Genomic DNA, 19,484 nt, shown 5'->3' with positions numbered 1-19,484 from the left:
GTATTCAGACATAAAATCAGAAATTCAGAACATCATCAGCGTATTATGTCTCAGAAAATAATTATTTCGGGAAGTAGCATTTCCTTAGGAGGATATTACACTCTAACAGGGAGACAGTGGGTCCGCTGCCTCATGACTTCTGTTTTAAGTCTGTGAGTGATCCCCCCAGCTGCACAGCAGGCCCTTCAGACGGTGTCCACGCCCAGCCCGCTGCTGGCTCAGCAGCCTGTAAGTGAGCCATCGATACCTGCGAGGGAACCCGGCGGAGAAGGCCATTTGGGAGGCGGGAGTCGTGCGGTGACAAAGAAATCGGGCCATGCAATTCCCACTTGCAGGCTTGACAAGCCAGCTAACGTTCAATATAGAAAATCCGATTTTACTCAGGGTTGGGACAAGTTTTAACTTACACATGGTGAAGTGGGGCTTTAGAGAGGTTGGCTTGGAAATCTAGAATCCCATTACACGTCATTCCACCGACTGTGTCCCACAATGGACATCCTGCTGGTGAATTCATGGATATTGTAACAGGTTTGAATGACTATCTCTCTCTGTTCTTGAGATTAAAAGCCATCTAAGTTATGTTTCAGCAGCATATAGCAGGCTGCCACGCCATTAGGAGTTAATTTTCTCTATTTAACGTTAGTGTGAAGGAAGACGCGTACACCTGGTCTGCCCAAAGCATTGGTCTGAAAGATGTCACGAGATGTCTTCAATACGGGTGGGTGTTTGGACTGTGTCGGGGCTGCAAATACGAAGTCTCAGGGTCTTATTTGCTGATGGCTTGGTAAAAATTTTGAGCATTTATTTCATTCATTGGGCCGGGGAGCTGTGCCCGGTTTAGGAGCTGTTCCATTTCTATACCTAGGGATGCAATGAAATGGGCCAGCAGCTACTTTAACAAAACAGTCGGCTCTGACAGCCAGACTGTCATGGAGAAGCATTAACACAGTCACGTTTCTGCAACAAGCAGCTCTTCAGTTGTGAGAGGAAGCCCCAAAATAAGGAGGGAAAGAAAAGCTTGAATTAACAATTCAATGATCAGCGAAGAATTACAATGAACAGAAGAGGAAAGGTTTATAGAGGAACACTGGAAGCCATGTGTCCTCTCCCGCCAGCACTTGTTTCACTTCTGGCCACAGGCTGGGCGTCCTGGAGCGTTCCCATCGCCTCCACTTCCTCAGCGCCCTACTCCCGTCGGCTCCACGCACACAGCGTGCAAATCAACATCTTAGTGCATGGAAATCTTCACTATCAGACTCCGTTTATACTGGCAGCCCCCAAGAGCTCTGTTCAATGGCTCACCAACTTCTCCCGGGTTCCTACTTAAGCTGCGGCCAACAGGCCGCCGAAGGTCTGTCTGCTAAGGAGCTGCCGAGAGATGCACCGGGGTCCAGGTCGTCAACAAACAGAGGCAGAGGTCAAAAGTCTAAGTGTGTCTGCACTGCGATACGTTGTCACCCTTCAGAGCCGGCTTTGACATAAATGAACGGCGCGTTACAGGGAATGCTTCCTGTACTTTGCAGCCTGTGCCACCAGCGTTCTGGATAAAAGCTCGGGCGAGCCATTTGATTAGCCAGCGCCGGCAGAGTTGAATGTCGGTTCCCACCGGCACCCGCGGCCCGTTCGGGGTGGCTGCGTATCGCAGGGGCCCCGGGCCCCCGCTGTTCCCTAGCACCGGCGTGGCACAGTGTGAGTGGGCGCCCAGCTCTCTGGGCCCGGCCACCGGCTCTTCATGGGAGCTGTGGGACAAGGCAGCTGCCGGGCGCCTGGCGCCGGCTGCCCAGGCCGGGGACTTGCGATGCAAACCGCCGCTGTGCCGGGGAGCTGCGACTGGGCGCAGGCCCGCTCACGGAAGGCCGGAGAGCCCGGCCCTAGCTAGCCCGTCTTCAGGCAGCCCCGACTGTCTCCTGGGTCATTTCCGAACAGCTCTGCACCCTGCCTCACCAAGACGGCAAAACAGCGCTGGCGGTGGAGTCCACAGGTTTAGGACAGTGAGTTTCAGGCCACCGTGGGTGGGGACATTTCAATTAGCTGTTGAGGCCTCGCTGTCACTAGAAGCAACTGTCAGGGCGCTCAAGTTTAAATAGTGATGGAAACACAAATCAAGAAAGTGAAAAAATGGCAGCATCTAAATGAAGGGCACGTTCCTGTGACCACGCTGGGGTGGAAACAGAAAGGCGTGATGCTGTGTTTAGATTATGACAGAAATGGAAGCTGATTTCTGATTTCTTCATCAAATAAACGGCCAGAAACACAAAAGAGAAAGGGGAGATTTAATTGACATTACAACTGAAAGCAATGAGTGGTCCTTTTGGTCCTAATTTGATCTATATCTGTCTATCTATCTATCATCTATCTATGTATCTATCTATCATCTATCTATGTATCTATCATCTATCTATGTATCTATCATCTATCTATCTATCTATCTATCATCTATCTATCTATCTATCTATCTATCTATCTATCTATCTATCTATCTATCTATCTATCATCTATCTACCCATGTATATGAAAATTAGGCAAAGTGGAAACATTAAGTGAAAATATTAAGAACTATTGCTAATATTTTAAACTGTGTTATTTAATTGTATATTTTAGAAGTCTTAATTAGAGTGGGAGTATAGGTGAAGCAAGATTGACCATACGTTCACAGGTGTCAATGCTAAGTGATGTGTGATGGTTCATTAAACCAATTTTTCTCTATTTTAAAATATTTGAAGTTTTTATAACATTTAAAATTTTAATAAAATGTTATTTTATTAAATATTTAATTTTATGGTTTTATAATATAAATATTACAAATAATAAATATTTAATTTAACAAAAACATTAAGTCCCTCAGAACACTCTATGTGGATGCCTTGAGTAGACAGATATTCGCTTGGCTTCCTCATTTTCACAGACGGCGGTGGCGGTGGCTGCTTGTACACTGTCTCCTCCAGACCTGTGTGGCCCATTTGCCACCCAGGCAAGGTCCCAGAGCATCCCATGGCCACTTGCTCTGGAGGAGGCAACATCTCAGCTCCGCCCAGTGTTTTCATAGCAATGGTTTCTCTCCACATTTTTTTTTTCCTGCTAGGGATCCAGCCTTTGCCCCTCTCCCTCACTTTTATTTTCACCAGTGCTGCCAACATATCATTCCTTTTCTTTTCTTCCTAGAATATTTTAAAAGCATAAATCTGAATGTTACTCTCTTACTTGGTACTTTTCATTGGTTCCCCAATTCTTTAAGAATAAAGTCCAACCCCTTTCTTTGCATGAGCTGAGCTGGAGCCTCTGTCTGCAGAGGGTCACCCCACCCACCCATTCCAATCTAATCTCCTAAATCCTTCCTCACTGCAGTTTCTTTAAAAGCACTTTTCTGACCACTTTAACCTTGCACATGTCGCTCCCTGTGCACAAACATCTTCCTTTCCCTGGAGAATTTCTACTGGAACATTAAAACTTGGCCCAGATGTCTTGCCTTCCAGGAAGGCTTCCTGGCTCCTCTGCCAGGGCCAGAGGCCTTTCCTAGGAGATCCCACAGCTCCTGTAGTATTCTTCTAGTGTTTCTCCTTTTTATTTTAATTCTTGCCTCTGCCCACAGACAAGGAGAGAGATTAAAAAGTTCTTGCTAACGAGAGAAATACGACGGACAAAGATTCACTCAGGTGGGGCTGAGCTCTAGAGGGCCACTGACCACTGCAATGTGATAGCTGAGGTTCCTTACTCTCCAAGAACCGATTTTTGCATGTTCTAGCATGTCCTTTTCACTAGATGTTTTCATTATCTCTCTACTTGTCTCCTCCACTAAAATAAGATCACCTTGAAAACAAAGGTTTTCATCTTCACATCCCCGGAGCCTAGAACTATGTCTGGCCCCAAGGATGCTTCGGTAGGTGCCTGAACAGATGACTGAAGGATGAATGAACGTTGACGTCGGCATCAGTCACTGGCTCCAAGGGAAGAGGTCTCCAAGAGAGCTCTGGGACTCATCCTCCCTGCTACTCCACGGTCAAATTTCCCTCTCCCAAGTGATGCAAACCCAATCTGGCTCATGCAGTGTGAGAACAAGACCTGGGTTGCCACTGTGGGAACCAGCAAACCTAGAATGCCCTCCCTTCACAGACCCAAGAAAGGTTGAGTCAGCTTCAGGCTGCATTTCCAATTCCATCTGCCTTCTAGGGCTTTACCTCAATTGGCACGGGCAAGGCTCTGCAGCTTAGGGGCAAGGTGAGAACTGCCTGCTGCTCAGCCGTTTTGGAGGTGGAATCACTCCAAGTCACTACCAGCAGCCAGAGTGTCTAACCAGAACAGAAACTTTCTGAAAAGGAAAAATGCAGGAGCACCAGTAAGTTGCAAAGTGAGCCTAACCAGATGTTAATGATGTTATAAGCAGCTTTTAGATCACAACAGAAGGTTTACAACGCTTAGTGAAAGATGTGAAAGGGGGCTGGCCTACTTGTTTGTTCTGCTTAGCTCTAGTTAAGAAAATTAATGAGACCACGGAACAGATGCAAAATTGCAGCATTACTTATTGGCAATGTTATTTTTGCACTTCTCGAGTGCCTCCTGTTTAACAGAATGAGCGCTATCTGGCTTGAATCCATAACGGCAGCTGCTTCTGTGGCCGAATGGGAGGCTTGGATTTGGGAGAGAGCCTTCGGGATGCATAAATGTACAGGTCAATTAAAGTTCATTTCAAGGAAAAGTGACGGAATGCATGTCGGAGCATGGCTCCATTTCTTGGAGGGGGACAGGCCTGGGTAAATAAACCATGTGGAACAGCTTCCTTACTGTTGTGTGGTCTAAGCAGACCCTTAGAAAGTAGTTCAGACAGATTTGGAAGCTTCCATTTATCTCTTCCTACAATTTCTCCAAATTCTCTAGTGTTTTGCTTCTGGGTTCCTTCTCAGATATCCAAACTCTCCCCTCTGCATTTACATCGAATCTAGAGGCAGTCAAGGCAAAGCAATAGATTTTTAAAATTTTTAAAAAATGTATCTTTATTGTTGAAAGTATTACAGATGTGCCCCTTTTTCTCCACTGACTCCTTCTACAGCCCCCCTGCCCCATCCCCCAGGCCTTCACCACACTGTTGTCGGTGTCCACGGGTTTTGCATGTATGCATGTAAGTTCTTTGGTTAATCTCTTCCCACCAACCCACCCACCCACCCCCACCTTCCCTCTGAGATCCCTCAGTCTGTTCCATGCTTCTGTATATCTGGATCTATTTTGTTCATCAGTTAATTTTGTTCCTTAGATTCCACATATGAGTGAGATCACGTGATACTTGTCTTTCTCTGACTGACTTATTTTAAAGCAATAGATTTTATTTCAAGAGGGTTATTTGCATCTTTGGGGACTTGGCTGCTGGATAACAGCCACTGTTTTGGAGCCGGGACCCGGCAGGAACTGTTTGGCTCTACTTAATTTATATTTCTGTGGTAATGAAAGAAAACAAATGCAAAGGCTCCTCAATCCAGAATAGTCTCTGCTTAGAGAGGGAGGGAAATGCCTACAATCAAGTGCTCCAAAGATCTGGCCATTGTCAAATAAAGCTAAAATTAGCTTTAATAACACCATAATAATGACTGTTGATTGTTAGGATTCATTGGGCCTTATTAGGTGCCACACATTACTGCTGAGCACTTCCATTTATTACCTCCTCAGATCTTAAAACAGCCAGGCAAAGTAGGCATGAAATGGACATTTACAGATGAGGAAACTGATGCCCAGAGAAGTTAACTTTCCCGTTCCTCAGAGAGACAGTTGTGAGGCCGATCTAGTGTCCTAATTCATTGGATTCTCCTGCTTCCACCAGACTGGACTAGAAACAGTTGATTCAGAAGCTCTCAAATGTCTCATTCAATACTTCAGGAAATGATTGCAACCTGTGGTCACTGACCAAGTACTATGGCCTCACCCCCCTGCTGGAAGTCCTCGCCATTGGCTTCTGGGCAAGTTCAATGCCTTAACACGGTTCAGAAGGACCACGGGGATCTGGCTGCAGTAGAGCTTTCTACTCTCCCTCTCCCGAATCCTGACACATAGTTTTTGCTTCAGCTACATCTGCTACTAAGATGTGCCATGCTCTCTGGCCTCCTTTTTAGTTCATACTCTTCCTCTGATTAATGCTAACAGTCCCTCCTAAACAATTTCAAGGCCGAGGTTGTTAGAAGCATTCCTTCAGCTCTCCAGGCGTCAATGGCTGTCTCCACCTTCTCTTAACATTTAGTTCATACCCCTAGAGCATTCATCATGTTGCAAATTATTGATTTTCTTCTGTTTCTCTTATAAGGTGGTGACTGATTTAAGGGCAGGCAGGGACTGTGTCCCTTTTAATCTAAGAATTGCCAGTCGCTAGCACAGTATCTTTCACCTCATACACACTAAATAAATGCTGATTGTGTAACTGAATGAAAAACAAAGACTTAACATTTGAGAATAGTTCTGCCATCTCCGATACGGTGCAAGGCAGACGAAACCAGTGAGGCTGGAAGATATGCTTAATAAGCATGTCATAATTACCGTACCAGGCATAGGGACTGGAGGGAGAAAGATCTAAAGGGGAAAAGTGAACCAAAGGAAAGCAACAACTGAAAGTAGGACCTGGCTCTTCAGGGGCTCAGTTATATCTGAAACTCCTCCCAGCATAGCTGCTCGGCCTGGCTTTGCAACTGGAGCATCGCCAGCCGTGAGCTCCAAACATATCCACCTCTGGCGTGGCTTTTCCGCCCTGCAGGGAGGGTAGCTGAGACCTGCTTAGCTTGGCAAATCATGCAAAGTGGGGCCCTCCACAGAGCTTTGCCTCTTCTCTAGGACAGAACCGAGTGATGCTGGAGGCTTTATCCCTCCACGGAGAAAGTGCAACCGAAGCACGCTCATAAGGAGAGGAATGCAAATGTTGGCACGGAAAACCAGTTGCTTGGGAAATAACAATGAGTAGAAACCTACGCATATTTTTAAGTGTTGGCTATATATTTGGACATAATCATCCTTGCCAGCTGTGCAGCTGGATGTAACTACCAATTTATTTTACTTTGAGTAGGAATCGTAAGCACATTGCCTGACATGACCGTGAACTCTAGGTCTAGATGCTTTAATTACCAGCAACTCCAGCAGGTGGACAATAACTCATTATTGGTTTGGATGAAATTATAAACAGTAGAAGCTCTCTTAGCCAAGCTCCAACTAACCAGCTTACTGGACTAACTGTGACTTTCCATCCTCTGCGAAGTGTACTGACTAATGTCATGGAATGCTCCAGATTAATAGGTTTCTCTCTCTAGTTCCCCTGCGTTCTTCTGCTCCTGCTACCTCTTGAGTTGTAAGCTTAAAAATTTAGTGTCAATTACATTTATTTCCAAGCCCCTATTATCCCAGTTTTACTTGGTATTGTAACTGTGTAATTTAATGAATCTTACATAACCTATGAAATACGAGAATAGTGGCTCTATGAAAATAAAATCAAATGCTTTGGAAAGATTCATTGGGGGTAGGGTTCATTAAGCAAACATCTACTATTAATTGTGTAGAGGAAAAACTAAAAAACATCGGGGAAAATAAAAATCTAGATGGAGTAAGCATTCTGATTGCTTTAAATGTTTTAAATTCTCACTGTTATTAAGCAAATAAACAAAAACCCCCTAAAAGTGGAAACCATAAACTAATTATCATGGGTATGGTTTAGGCAAACAAACAGGTAAAAAGTACAAACTTGTAACTATACTCTGCAGAATATTCATATGAAAGGCCTCGGCTTCACCCATAAGACTGGCAATGTTTTGAATTAAACATTTATGTTATGGATATGCTATATCTACTTCCTGTAATTCTCCACATTAGCTGACTCTTTCAATTAATGGACTTTTTCCAATTATCTCTAGGTTCTTCTCATAATCAGATAAAAGGGCTTTGCTGCAGGGCTACTCAGAGTGTGCTCCTTGGACCAAAGCAGGGTCACGAGGAAGTTTGTTAGAAATGCAGAGTGTCAGGCCCCTTCTGGGAGCAATGCCCAAGAACTGTGTTTTTCTTTAAAAAAATAATTTTTAATTTTTCAATTACAGTTGACAAACAATATTATATTAGTTTCAGATGTACAACACAGTGATTAGACATTTATATAACTCATGAAACGATCACTCTAATAATTCTAGTACCCATCTGGCACCATACATAGTTATTATAACATTACTGACTATATTCCCTAGGCTGTCTTTACATCCCGAGATTATTTTGTAACTACCAATTTGTACTTCTAATCCCTTCCCTCTTTTTACCCATCCCGCGAACCTCCCTCCCATCTGGTAACCATAAAAATATTCTCTGTTATCTATGAGTTTGTTTCTGTTCTGTGCGTTCGTTGTTGTTTTGTTATCCTCATTTGAGGATATGTTTATTGATTTTTAGAGAGAGGAAGGGAGGCGGGGGCGGGGAGACATCTGTATGAGAGAGAAACATGGACTGGTTGCCTCTTGTATGTGCCCTAATTGGGGAACAAACCTGGAACCTTTTTGGTGTATGGGACGATGCTCTAACCGGGCCACCAGGCTGAGGTTTGGTTTTTGTTTGTTTGTTTTTATTTTTTTTTCAAGTTCTTCAGGGAATTCTGAGCCCACTAACATCTGAGAAGCACGGCTCCAATGGATTCACATATGCTGGAAGCACTAAAAATGGATACAGCCCTTTTAATGGTACAAGACTCATCAGGAATCATAAAATTTCCATTTCAATCTGACTGAGCAATCTTACTTCTAGGATTATTTTCTAATATAATAATTCAAAAAAAAGAAAAGTTGACTAAAGATATCTATGCATACAGATATTCATGATTGTACTATCCACCATAATCAACAATTAAAAGCAATCTAAGTAAGAAGAGAAGAATGGTAAATAAAATACAGGCAGTAAATAAAAATGATAGATATTAAGGGTTATAAATGGTAACATGTTTAAAAATGTAACATGCACTATGGTTATAATTATGTAATAAAATTATCAACTTGAAAATGACTTGTTCCATTGCATTAGGGTGGCACTGGGTGATAACTTAGTTTCCATCTTTGAAAATGATTTAAATACAGTTGTAATAATGGTTATATAATGACGCTATCTTAATTATATCACTTAAAAACACCATTACTTAAAATTGATACTACACTTTCAATGCACAATTTAAAGACCTTTTTAACTATGTAAAACTGTGCTGCGATGTCACTAGCCAGCTGCTGTATGTAAAACATCAAGGCCTGATATCCTCTGTGACAGATGGGCAGTTAGAGAAATCAGTTTAACTGCGAGGCATCAGTACCTGAATTATCTTCATCTTTGCGGATTTTGAGCTTCACCAGGTCTTCACACTGCTGGAGGATCTGAACCGCATCTTCCATGGAGCAGTTGTCCAGCCGAATGTTATCTATTGCAAGTAATTTGTCGCCAAGTTCCAGGGTTCCAGTTCTGTTGGTAAATGCACAGCAACACAAGTGACGATGACCACGTACCCAGGCCGTGAAGAGGCGTTAAGCGTAATGCAGCATTACGGTTGTCTTTAGAGGAAAAGAGGCTCTTCAGCTGTTTTTAAATTGAATTTTACTGACAACCCCCCCTTTTTTCCAGTCTTTGGATGGCTGCCATAACATTAATTGCAGAGCATAAAGAATAGTCTTCTCTTGTGCTGTCTTCTACTAACCAGGACACACTGTCAGCTTCACTAGAGAACTCTAAGGCTCCTGGGAAGGGGGGCGATGCCCGGTGCCCGCATGCTTCTCCACGCTGCCGTGCCACTTTGGATCCTTGGCAGCCAGACACTAGGACGGGGTGAGGGAGTGAAGGTGGGGTGGGCTTAGCGGAGGCCCGAGATTGGAGCCTCGGAGCCTCTGCCATTTCTGCCTGGTGGGAAGCTCCCTGCGGCTGCCGTGGGCCGGAGAGGCGAGTCCAGTGCTGCCCACCTGGAGCGTGGCCACCGAATCTGACACTAGCTGTGGACCGCTGCGGGTCTATTGAAAAGCTTTAAGGTCCACAGTGATAAAGAAAACGAATACAAATGTCTATGTGTTTGTAGGTGCGTGCGTGCATACACACGTATTTGTAAATAAGGTTATGTTTTGGTAAGAACTGTCCTTTATGCATAATGTCTGTGACGGAGATGGCAAGTTGCTTCCCAGCATCCACTCTCTCCTCCCTTCGTTGGGATCACACCCTAGAGATGCACATGCCAGGCCCTGTGGGCAGCGCCCCCACCTCCTTCCTGCGGCTGGAAGGCTGCAGCGCTGAGCAGGCTGGTGAGAATGGCAGAGCTGCTTCCCAGCCCTGCACCGCCTGCCTCGCTCCCAACTGCGACGTGACAGACAAGCCACTCTATGAGCCCCTGTCACTGAAGAGCCTTTACCTGTACACCTACACTCACATACTGTCCTTACTGCTTTTTGAGAGTTAAAATATTTCTTTAATGAAATGGCTGTGATAATAGATGGGATTTTAAAAAAAAGTCCTTAACTGGAAAATAACAAAAGTTAACAGTCTTATATTAGTATTCCCCAATCATTTAAAAATATTTTTGATCTCTGAAACCAAGTTTGAGACTTCTAGATTTTGATGGTAGATGGGCCAAATAGGAGATATAAACATTAAGGCTGAAGGATCTGGCTTGGCCAGGAAGGACATTCTGGCACCTAGCAAAGCTCTTACAACCAGCTACTGTCTCCATGTGGGGTGTCTGTCATATCCACATGGTCAGGCTTTTAGTTGGAAAACGAAAGATGGAATATGATTGGTGAAGGAGAGCCTTTGTTGGGCTTATAAAAGATCTTAGAAAACATTTGCAGGCGTGTGTTTCTGTACTGGGTGCAGAAATAAATGGACACAGACAATAGCGTGGTGAAGCCCTTGGGGGGGGTGAGGGTGTGGGATAGAAGGGACCAATGGGGCAAAAAGGGGACATCTATAATACTTTCAACAATAAAGATAAATTTTAAAAAAAGAATTAAAATAAAAAAGAACTTATATGCATATATGCATAACCCTTGGACAAAGAAAATAGTGCGGTGAAAGCCTGGGGAGGGGCAAGAGTGGGGTGAAGGGGGTTAATGGGGGGAAATGGGGGACATCTGTAATAGGTTCAACAGTAAAGATAAATTTTAAAAAAAGAAAGAAATGGACAGGATGAGAGATTTCTACAATAGCCACTGATATCAGGCATGTCAAGTATGATTGATTAATAGGGGCTGCCTGGAATATATTGAGACCATCACAACCCATTAGCAAGGTCTGCTGGGGTGTGGCAGAGGGTCATTTCTGCTTTAATTAAGAAATGCCTTGGAATGAACAGAAAATCCATTTTCCTTACCTGTGTGCCACGCTGCCTTTTTTGATATCTGAAATGACAAGGGGGTCTCCTGGTTTTCTGCTGGATGGCGCTGTAATAAAGAAAGAATAGTCACATTTTTATATCCACGATTCACCTACTACTATGCATTTCCTGTTTTGTAACAACTGTTCATACAAGTACAGTTTGTATGTAACGCGAAGGTGATCAAGCAATGAATTAGCAATGTGCACACTACGTCTTCTTGATGTAAAAATACGTTTACATCAAAGTATTTATAAACTTAAAAACTAAAGCAAAGTCATTTTAGATTTGCAGTTGCAGAAAGCAATTGGAGAGCTGCCCATCAGATTTAAATCTATTTTAATCTGTGGTTCTCAAGAGACGGAGGTGAAAGGTGAATGCCCCAATAGGAGAGCATGAAAAGCCACAGGGGGCTCCGTTTAGTGGTGCTCATGTGTGATCCCTTCTCCCAGGTCACCCTGACTCCTGTAAAGGGAGGGGACACCACCATTCATGGAAATGTACTGTACTACTCAAGTGTTCTGGGTGGGAAAGTGGATGGGAATCACTGTTTTAAAGTTTTGGTTTTTTTTCTCAGATGTTAATTTTTTGTTAGCTACACTATAAATTTTTAATTTGTTTTTTTACAGGTTCATACCTAGAATGTTCTAAAATGTTTTGGAATGCAACTATTTTATTGACAGTAGTAAATATTTGGTGCTACTTGATTATATTTTTATGCATATTCATAATATGATCAGGTACATATAAGTTTTATTGAGTTTACAAATAAAACTGTTATCCGGCACAGTGATCAACTTTGAGCTTTACAAATTTTCTTAGGAATATTTCCATTTGATGAGAATGAAAAGCAATTGGTAATGAGACTACTTAGAATTAATCTTGAAAATGAACTATAGTCCAAATAAGTACAAAAATATCATTTTAAGAATTTAGAAATATCATTTAATTTAGGCTGATACTTAAAATTAACCACACCAACATTTGTAAAAAAACAATTTACTTCCAAGCTGTTTTGCCAACCTAAGCCTGTAGTGATCATTAAAAGGCCCCTAATGTAAGATTTCCTTATAAACAGTCTGATCACCCCATAATAATCATAGAACCATATCATAGCCCATAATCCCATCTGAATCCCAGAAAAACGTTTATGCACAAGAACAGATGGTTTAATATCTCGACACAACATTGAAAGAAAAAGCAAACCCATGTACCAATACCTTACCCACTGTCTGAATTAGTCCACAGGAAATGTTAATGGGACTTCATTCAATCATTATTCTTGGCTTCTAGCAAAGGATGTGAAACATTCTACTCACTACAATTAATTCATAATTCATACCTCCACTCAATGTTTTGAAATAATTCCTCTAGAGAAATGTGCACATCTAGCATTCTTACTCATGCCATATTCCAGAATAGCAAATTGTTCTGGGCACGGGGCACAGAAATAAAAACTTTGTAATTACCAGCAAGTACAACTTTCCCATCATCTGCCAACGAATTTACACAATATCCTGCCAAGCAGAAGGAACATAACAGAACATTCAATATTTCCCTTTTTTTAAAATCCATGTTCCACTGAAATGGTCTGAAACAAAACAATAGTAGAGGCAAGAAAATGCATCAAACCCATCTGTGTCATCTTGGCAACAGAGGAAACAAGCACTGTGACCTCTTGGACAAACCCACACAGATTTCCAGAGAGGTATGAAACTTCTTACGGTCTACAGACAAGTATGGTGGCCATTCCCATGTCTACTAGATCCTTCTCTTTCTCTTTTAAGCAATACCTGAGGTTTGAAAGGTTCTTCAGGGTGGATGCCCACTGGAGTGATAAAATTGAACCCAGAAGGGGGCCAAATCTCTCTGAGCTCCTGACAGTGTCACTACCATGCCTACCAGGCATGTGCAATGTGGCAATGCATGCTTTGGGGACTCGGTCATGGTGTGTGCACCCTGGCATCGTATTTGAACTACCCACTACCTGAGAAGAAGTCACACACCCAGCATGCTTTGCTTGGATTGTAGTGCTTTAAAAAATTAAATTAGTTGGCAACATATCAAGATTGTAGTTTTATATATTTTTTTCCTTTTAAAAAAAATTAGAAAGGCAATGTGGTATCGTGGTTACTGGGACTTTAGAATGCTTCCATTTAAAATCCTGGCTCTACCACTTATTAGCCATGTGCGCTTAAGCACGCAGTCTGCAGGCACCTAGGTTTCTTGTCTGCACAGTGGTGATGAAGATTAATAATAGTGCTTATCTCATAGAGTTGCTGTTCAGGTTGTTTTCAGATGTAGAGTGATTGGGCCAGTGCACACAGAATGCACTGCCTGTTTCTTGGTATGATTGCCCGGCCACACCGGACTCATTTCCACACTCCCCCCTTTAGATGGATCCTCCTTCTCCCTTTGTTCTCTCTCTTATTTCTTTCAACTACAGCTTACATTCAGTATTATTTTGCATTAGTTTCAGATGTACAGCATAGTGGTTAGACAATCATATTTTTTACAATATGTTCCCCTCGGTATTTCCAGTACCCACTGGCACCATACATAGTTATTACAATATTATTGACGATATTCCCTATGCTCTATTTTACATCCCTGTGACTATTTTGTAACTACCAGTCCGTATTTCTCAATCCCTTCACCTTTTTCACCCAGTCTCCCCTCCCGCCTCCCCTCCGGCGGCCATCAGTTTGCCACTGTTCTCATTGGAAGGACCTTGCTCACTACCTTGCCTCCCTCCTGGGGGCTTCTGAATTTGTGACACTTTCAGTGAGGATTCACTAGCACTCAGTGTTTTGAACGTGATGGGCATTCTCCACAGAATCACTCCAGTACCACATAGTTACTGAACACCAACTATGGGCGAGGCGCTTCTGCTCTGGGCACTGGCCACGAAATCTGAGAGAAGCTGGATAAAAGGAGAGGCTGGGTTGGTTAGGCCAGAAATAGTTTTCTCTCTTCCGAGAAGTGATCCCAACTGGGAAGGCCATACAAACATGTCCTATGGGGAGGAGGTGACACTATAGGGGTCAAGAACGTGGCTTAGAGAAGAAGGGCAATGAAAGGTTATTAAGTTCTGAAAAAGAAAAAAACAATCATAACCTTTGGAAACCTTGATATAAATTGGGTCAACATACAAAACTGAAAGGCTGACAAACGGGAAAGAGCGATGATGCAAAATCCCACGTCATGCGATATATATGAAATTTAAAGTGCTGCCTTTCCCCCACTCATTGTTCATAAAACAATGTTAATTCAAACTCGCCACTCGTATCTCCAATGTCAGCTGTTTTTGTTGTTACTAGAGAGGCACGCTTTGAGTCATCTACAAGCTTTTTCAAAACTCATCGTCACGACTTTGACAGCTTCTTTGTAATCCAGCAAGACGATGTCACTGGAAATTTTATCCCAAATCAAAAGTACCCATTTGTATAACATTATATGCAGAGTGGGGCAAAAGTAGGTTTACAGTTGCTTGCATGAAAAATAATACAATAATTCCTAAATAATAATGCCAGAATAAGCCCTGTGTGTCAAGCATTCACCACTGGAAACCTACTCTTGCTCACCCTGTATTTTTTATGCTGCTCCTAAGTATACATTCTTGATCCTTACAAGGAAACTACACACATATTATTTTTACTTATACAGAAATTATACATGCGTACAATTTAAAGAGTTAAAAGTTCTAGAAGAGCAGCCCTTACTTCTTGCTTATCCAGATGCAACTTTTGGCTGCCTCTAAGTTGCTAAATAACATACAGCTATTACTATTTATTTTTCAGTGTTAATGATTTACTTTCTATTATGAAAGATGAGTTAATTTCCTTCCATCTCTAAACCACCACCACCATATTCATGTATGTTTCTTGCCTTCCCCCTCATTCTACCAATAAAGTTTTGTCTTAATTTTTTGTAAGATCAATATTATATTTGGTATTTATTTTAGTATGACTATGTAAACAGTATTCTCAGACAGGTCACATAGCCCATTATGATTTCTTGCCTTTTCCGCAGGATATACTTTCCCTGTGGTCTGTTGTCCTGATGCCTTTGTTTGCCTAGTTTTGTGTTTATCATGAATTCAAGTCCTCAGATGTCCCAGGTTATGTAAATCTCTTCTTAATATGTTAAACCATATCAGGAATTCTATCAGAGGTTTACAATCTGTCTGAACTGTTTGCTTTCTAGGGTTGCTACACAGATCTTGGGGACTTCCTCCCCGCAGACCCTGGGAAACCAGAGGTTTTCTTCATTTCTGTTAAATTAATTAAACATGGAGGCCATTAGATTGAGGTGGTTCTAATGCCATGACGGTCGATGGAAGCAAACCAAAATCTAAGCCTGTAAATGCCTCAAGATTATGAAATCAACACAGTAAGGACAACCAGTTACAGCCAACTAACCTTCCCCTGGCTCATGTGGGCTGAGTGTTCCTAACCACTACTGGTTTGGCAGTGCCTGGTTTGAATCTATTTTTGCTCAACCAAACTCTTAAAAAATTTAATGTGACAGTTTATCTTTTAACTCTTCTTTCTTGCATCCTTGGAGCCCTTGCACCCTCATGATGATGTGCCTTGGTGTGGGTCTGTTTTCATCCATGGCTCGTGGATTCATCAAGTTGGAAACATATCCATCAATTCTAGGAAATTTTATAAAATTATTTGATGCTTTACTTTCCTCTTTCTTTCTGTAATGGCTATTATTTGGAAATTGTGTTATTTGGGTTCATCCTGTATAATTCCTATCTATTCTAGATTTCTCATTTATTTTTGTTCCTATTTATGAAAATTCCCCACAGACTTATTTTCTAATATTTTATTGAATTTTTTCATTTCTGTCATATAATTTTTTTCATTTCTGACATATAATTAAGTTTCAAAAGCTCTTTGTTCCCCCTTGGTATGTTATTTTGCAATAGTAATCTTTTCCTGCCTCCCTTGGATATAATATCTTCTGTTGCTAATGATGTTAATGACTTTCTTTCTTTCTTTCTTTCTTTCTTTCTTTCTTTCTTTCTTTCTTTCTTTCTTTCTTTCTTTCTTTCTTTCTTTCTTTCTTCTTTCTTTTTCTTTCTTCTTTCTTTCTTTTAGCATTCTTCTTCTTGCATGTGCTATTTCTGGTTTTTGTTTTTGTTTTTGGTGGTAGTCTTGCATATTAGATTCTTTTCTCAACTGTCTGTTTTTTTCTTAGCTCTCTGTTCCTATTAGAGCGTGGCCCTAAAAAGCTGAAAGCTTGGTGCATCTGAGTGGGGCTTGTGGACTTTGGTCTTCATTGTATAGTTCAGGCTGGGCTATTTCTTTGGGTCCGATGGCTCTGATGATTTCTCTTGATTGGAAGGTATTAAGCATGGCTACCTGGCATCTTTGAGCTTATGGGGAGGGGGAGGAAGAGTAGCAGTCCCAATATTCAGTACGCAGACTTTCCCTTGCTTTGCCTTCAGAGCAGCCCTGCCACACTCAGCTGTGCCCTCCCAGTCCAGAGACCCTCTATGTCATGCTTCTCAGACAAAAAAAATAGACTTCTGCCAGGGAGAGAGTGATGCCTGACTGTGCTGGGTGGGAGAAGGCACCTAAGGGACTAATTCAGTCTTAATAGACTTCCAACCAATCCTCCTGTCTTAGCTCTACCATCACTCTCACTTCCAGAAGGTCCTGATTTCACCAATTCCTGGGCCTGTTGGGAGTTTAGGATATAAATCAGGTTCAACGTCAGCTTTCCCTTCTGCTTCTTTAGATTCATCTTTCTCCATTTCCTTTACCACTTCTCCAAGTTCCATTGCTGTTGTCCATTTTCCCTTTCCTCTTCTCTATATGGCTTTGGCCTTTTGAAAAATCTATACTGTCATTTTAGAATGGGGTATGGGTGGGAGCTAAATGCATGCGTTCAAGCTATCATCTTTGACCCCTGAAGTTTTAAAATTACTAGTCGTTCCTTGCTATCAGAAACTGTTTTTAACGTGGACATGGATTCTTTTCCTCTCGAATAGTTGTTGAAAGAGGTAGAAAGTGACAGTATTTATCTTTTTTTAAAAAAACTTTGGCCTGGCCGGGCGTGGCCCAGCAGTTGAGCGTCGACCTAAGATCCAGGGGATCGGGGTTCGATTCCCGGTCAGGGCACATGCCCGGTTGCGGGCTCGATCAATGACTCTCTCATCATTGATATTTCTATCTCTCTCTCTGAAATCAATACAGATATATTAAAAAAAAAAAGATTCTCCTAAAAAACTTTGTCTTAGAAGACAGGTGAAATCTTCCGAATTTTGAAGTGAATTAAGTGTGGATCAAAAAAATATTCCAGGAACATTCTATAGTATCTAGCCATTCACAGAACTTGATCTGCTCATCAAAGAACTTTGCTCAAAGGGCCTGATAAGTGTCCAAATGTCACTAGAATAACACATATACACACGATCATTCAGTTTACTTTAACTGCAACCATATATATATATTACTTGATAAGTAAAACAAGTTATTTGATTTTGAAGTGAGTAGAGATTTTATCGCAAAGTTGGCAAAAACTTGAACCACTGTCCTCTAAATATGCTTCAGACTTTAGGGGAAAATGACAGATTTGCTGTGCCTGTCATGAAGGCTGCTTAATGATTTTATATTTGAAAAAAGCAATATTTTGTTCTTGCAAACAATCCAGTCACAACTGAAAAAGAAAGTCAACAAATTAACTGCACTCACAAAAGGTTGTCTTTTGCTTTTTTAATACAGGATTCTGGGACGGTTCATCAGTGAGATAGAGATCGGGATGAATTTGGTAACGTGATGGCAAAGCCAATGGTTAAGTTGGACAGATGGCCTTGAATCCCTACTTTGCCTTTGTAGCTCTGGGTATTTGGGCAGGTTATCCAGCTGAGCCTTACTTTCCTCTCTGAAAATGGGCATAGATGTCACAGGGTCACTTTGAGGATTAAATGGGAAGATACACACATTGTTTAGAGCCATGCTTGGAACAAAATAGATACAAATTCGTCTAATAAAAGTAAAAAAGAAAACATCAATATCAAAAGGACTTTACTCACAACTGCACATAGCAACCAGGATTCTCTGACTTGAGAGGCAGGTGAGCTGTACCCTCTGGCTTCTGACTGGGTGAGGTGTCAGAAGTTCAAGATGTTGCTTCCAGGCCCAAACTGCATCCTTCTGCTAGGTTGTTCCACTTACTTGTTATGATAAATTACTCCATGTTATAGCCATAGCATCAATAAAAGTAATGCCTGATGCTAATGTGCTATGAATGTCTCATCAAGAACTTAAACAAATTAATCTAAAACTGCTCACCACATCCAAATTCAGAGGGACTCATTTCTCAGTCAGTTAGGTATGAAGAGTAAGCCTTAAGCCAATGTGAAAGGCTCTCATGGCATCATTCAGGGCTCTGATGGCATCGTTCAGACATGGAGGACCGTTTCTTACCACTCAGAGTTTTCACGAGGTGAAGACAGAGGAGGAGTTTGTATAAAGATGGTGAGAAACACCAACGAACCCTTGCAGTACCTTGGTTTCACTCCCAGTACCTGTGTATGTTTGAGAGAAGGGTCCCTTGATTTCTTACTTTAGCATAATTGCAGTTGGCACTAAAGTTAGGGGGTAGAGCTTTGATTTAAATACTTCACAGGGCTCTATGTGTAAAATAAATAGTGATCATCCTAATGACTAACATTTGTTAGGGTTATAGTTATATGTAAAAATAAATATAAATAAATATATATAGTTATTTAGGCTCTTTTAGGCACGTTACATATACTAACTCTTTTAAAAAATCTTCTCAATCATGCAACAAAGAAAGCAATAAGTACACCGTTTTATAGACAAGGAAGCTGGCTACAGAGAGATTAAGAGAGTCAGGGATTGGGGCAGTCTGGGCTCTGAGTCCTTGCTCTCAATCATTTTCCAAGTCACTGATTCTTCAGGTCACACAAGACCCTTTGCACAAACATCTATATTCATCATCATCTTCAGAGGCTCACTTCTTAGAGTGCACAGTTGTTGGCATAAGGCTGTTTATAACAGATTCCTTATTCATTCGCTCAACAGTATGAATTAAATGAGCGCCTTGTATGTGCCGGGAGCTGTGCTAGGCAGCAGGAGTTCACTGTTTCATGACACTGAAAATGGATTCTGGC

The 19,484-nt window shown here is 41.8% G+C and overlaps 1 protein-coding gene across 3 annotated transcripts in view; it reads right to left on the bottom strand.

The window, feature by feature from the left end:
* GRIP1 (glutamate receptor interacting protein 1) overlaps nt 1-19,484 on the bottom strand; it is a 609,495-nt gene that overhangs the window by 39,270 nt on the left and 550,741 nt on the right. For all 3 annotated transcript variants that reach the window (XM_087814557.1, XM_016199615.2, XM_087814556.1), the window contains 2 exons: nt 11,330-11,399; nt 9,296-9,441 (listed from right to left, as the gene is read on the bottom strand). In XM_087814557.1, the coding sequence (XP_087670683.1) occupies nt 9,296-9,441; nt 11,330-11,399 (216 nt within the window). The remainder of the gene's footprint in view (nt 1-9,295; nt 9,442-11,329; nt 11,400-19,484) is intronic.

This window comes from Miniopterus natalensis, chromosome 2 (genome assembly GCF_054644295.1).
Source record: "Miniopterus natalensis isolate mMinNat1 chromosome 2, mMinNat1.hap1, whole genome shotgun sequence".
Classification (NCBI taxonomy): Eukaryota; Metazoa; Chordata; class Mammalia; order Chiroptera; family Miniopteridae; genus Miniopterus; species Miniopterus natalensis.
The sequence above is the reverse complement of the archived record's forward strand: the minus strand, read 5'-3'. Positions and strand labels throughout refer to the sequence as shown.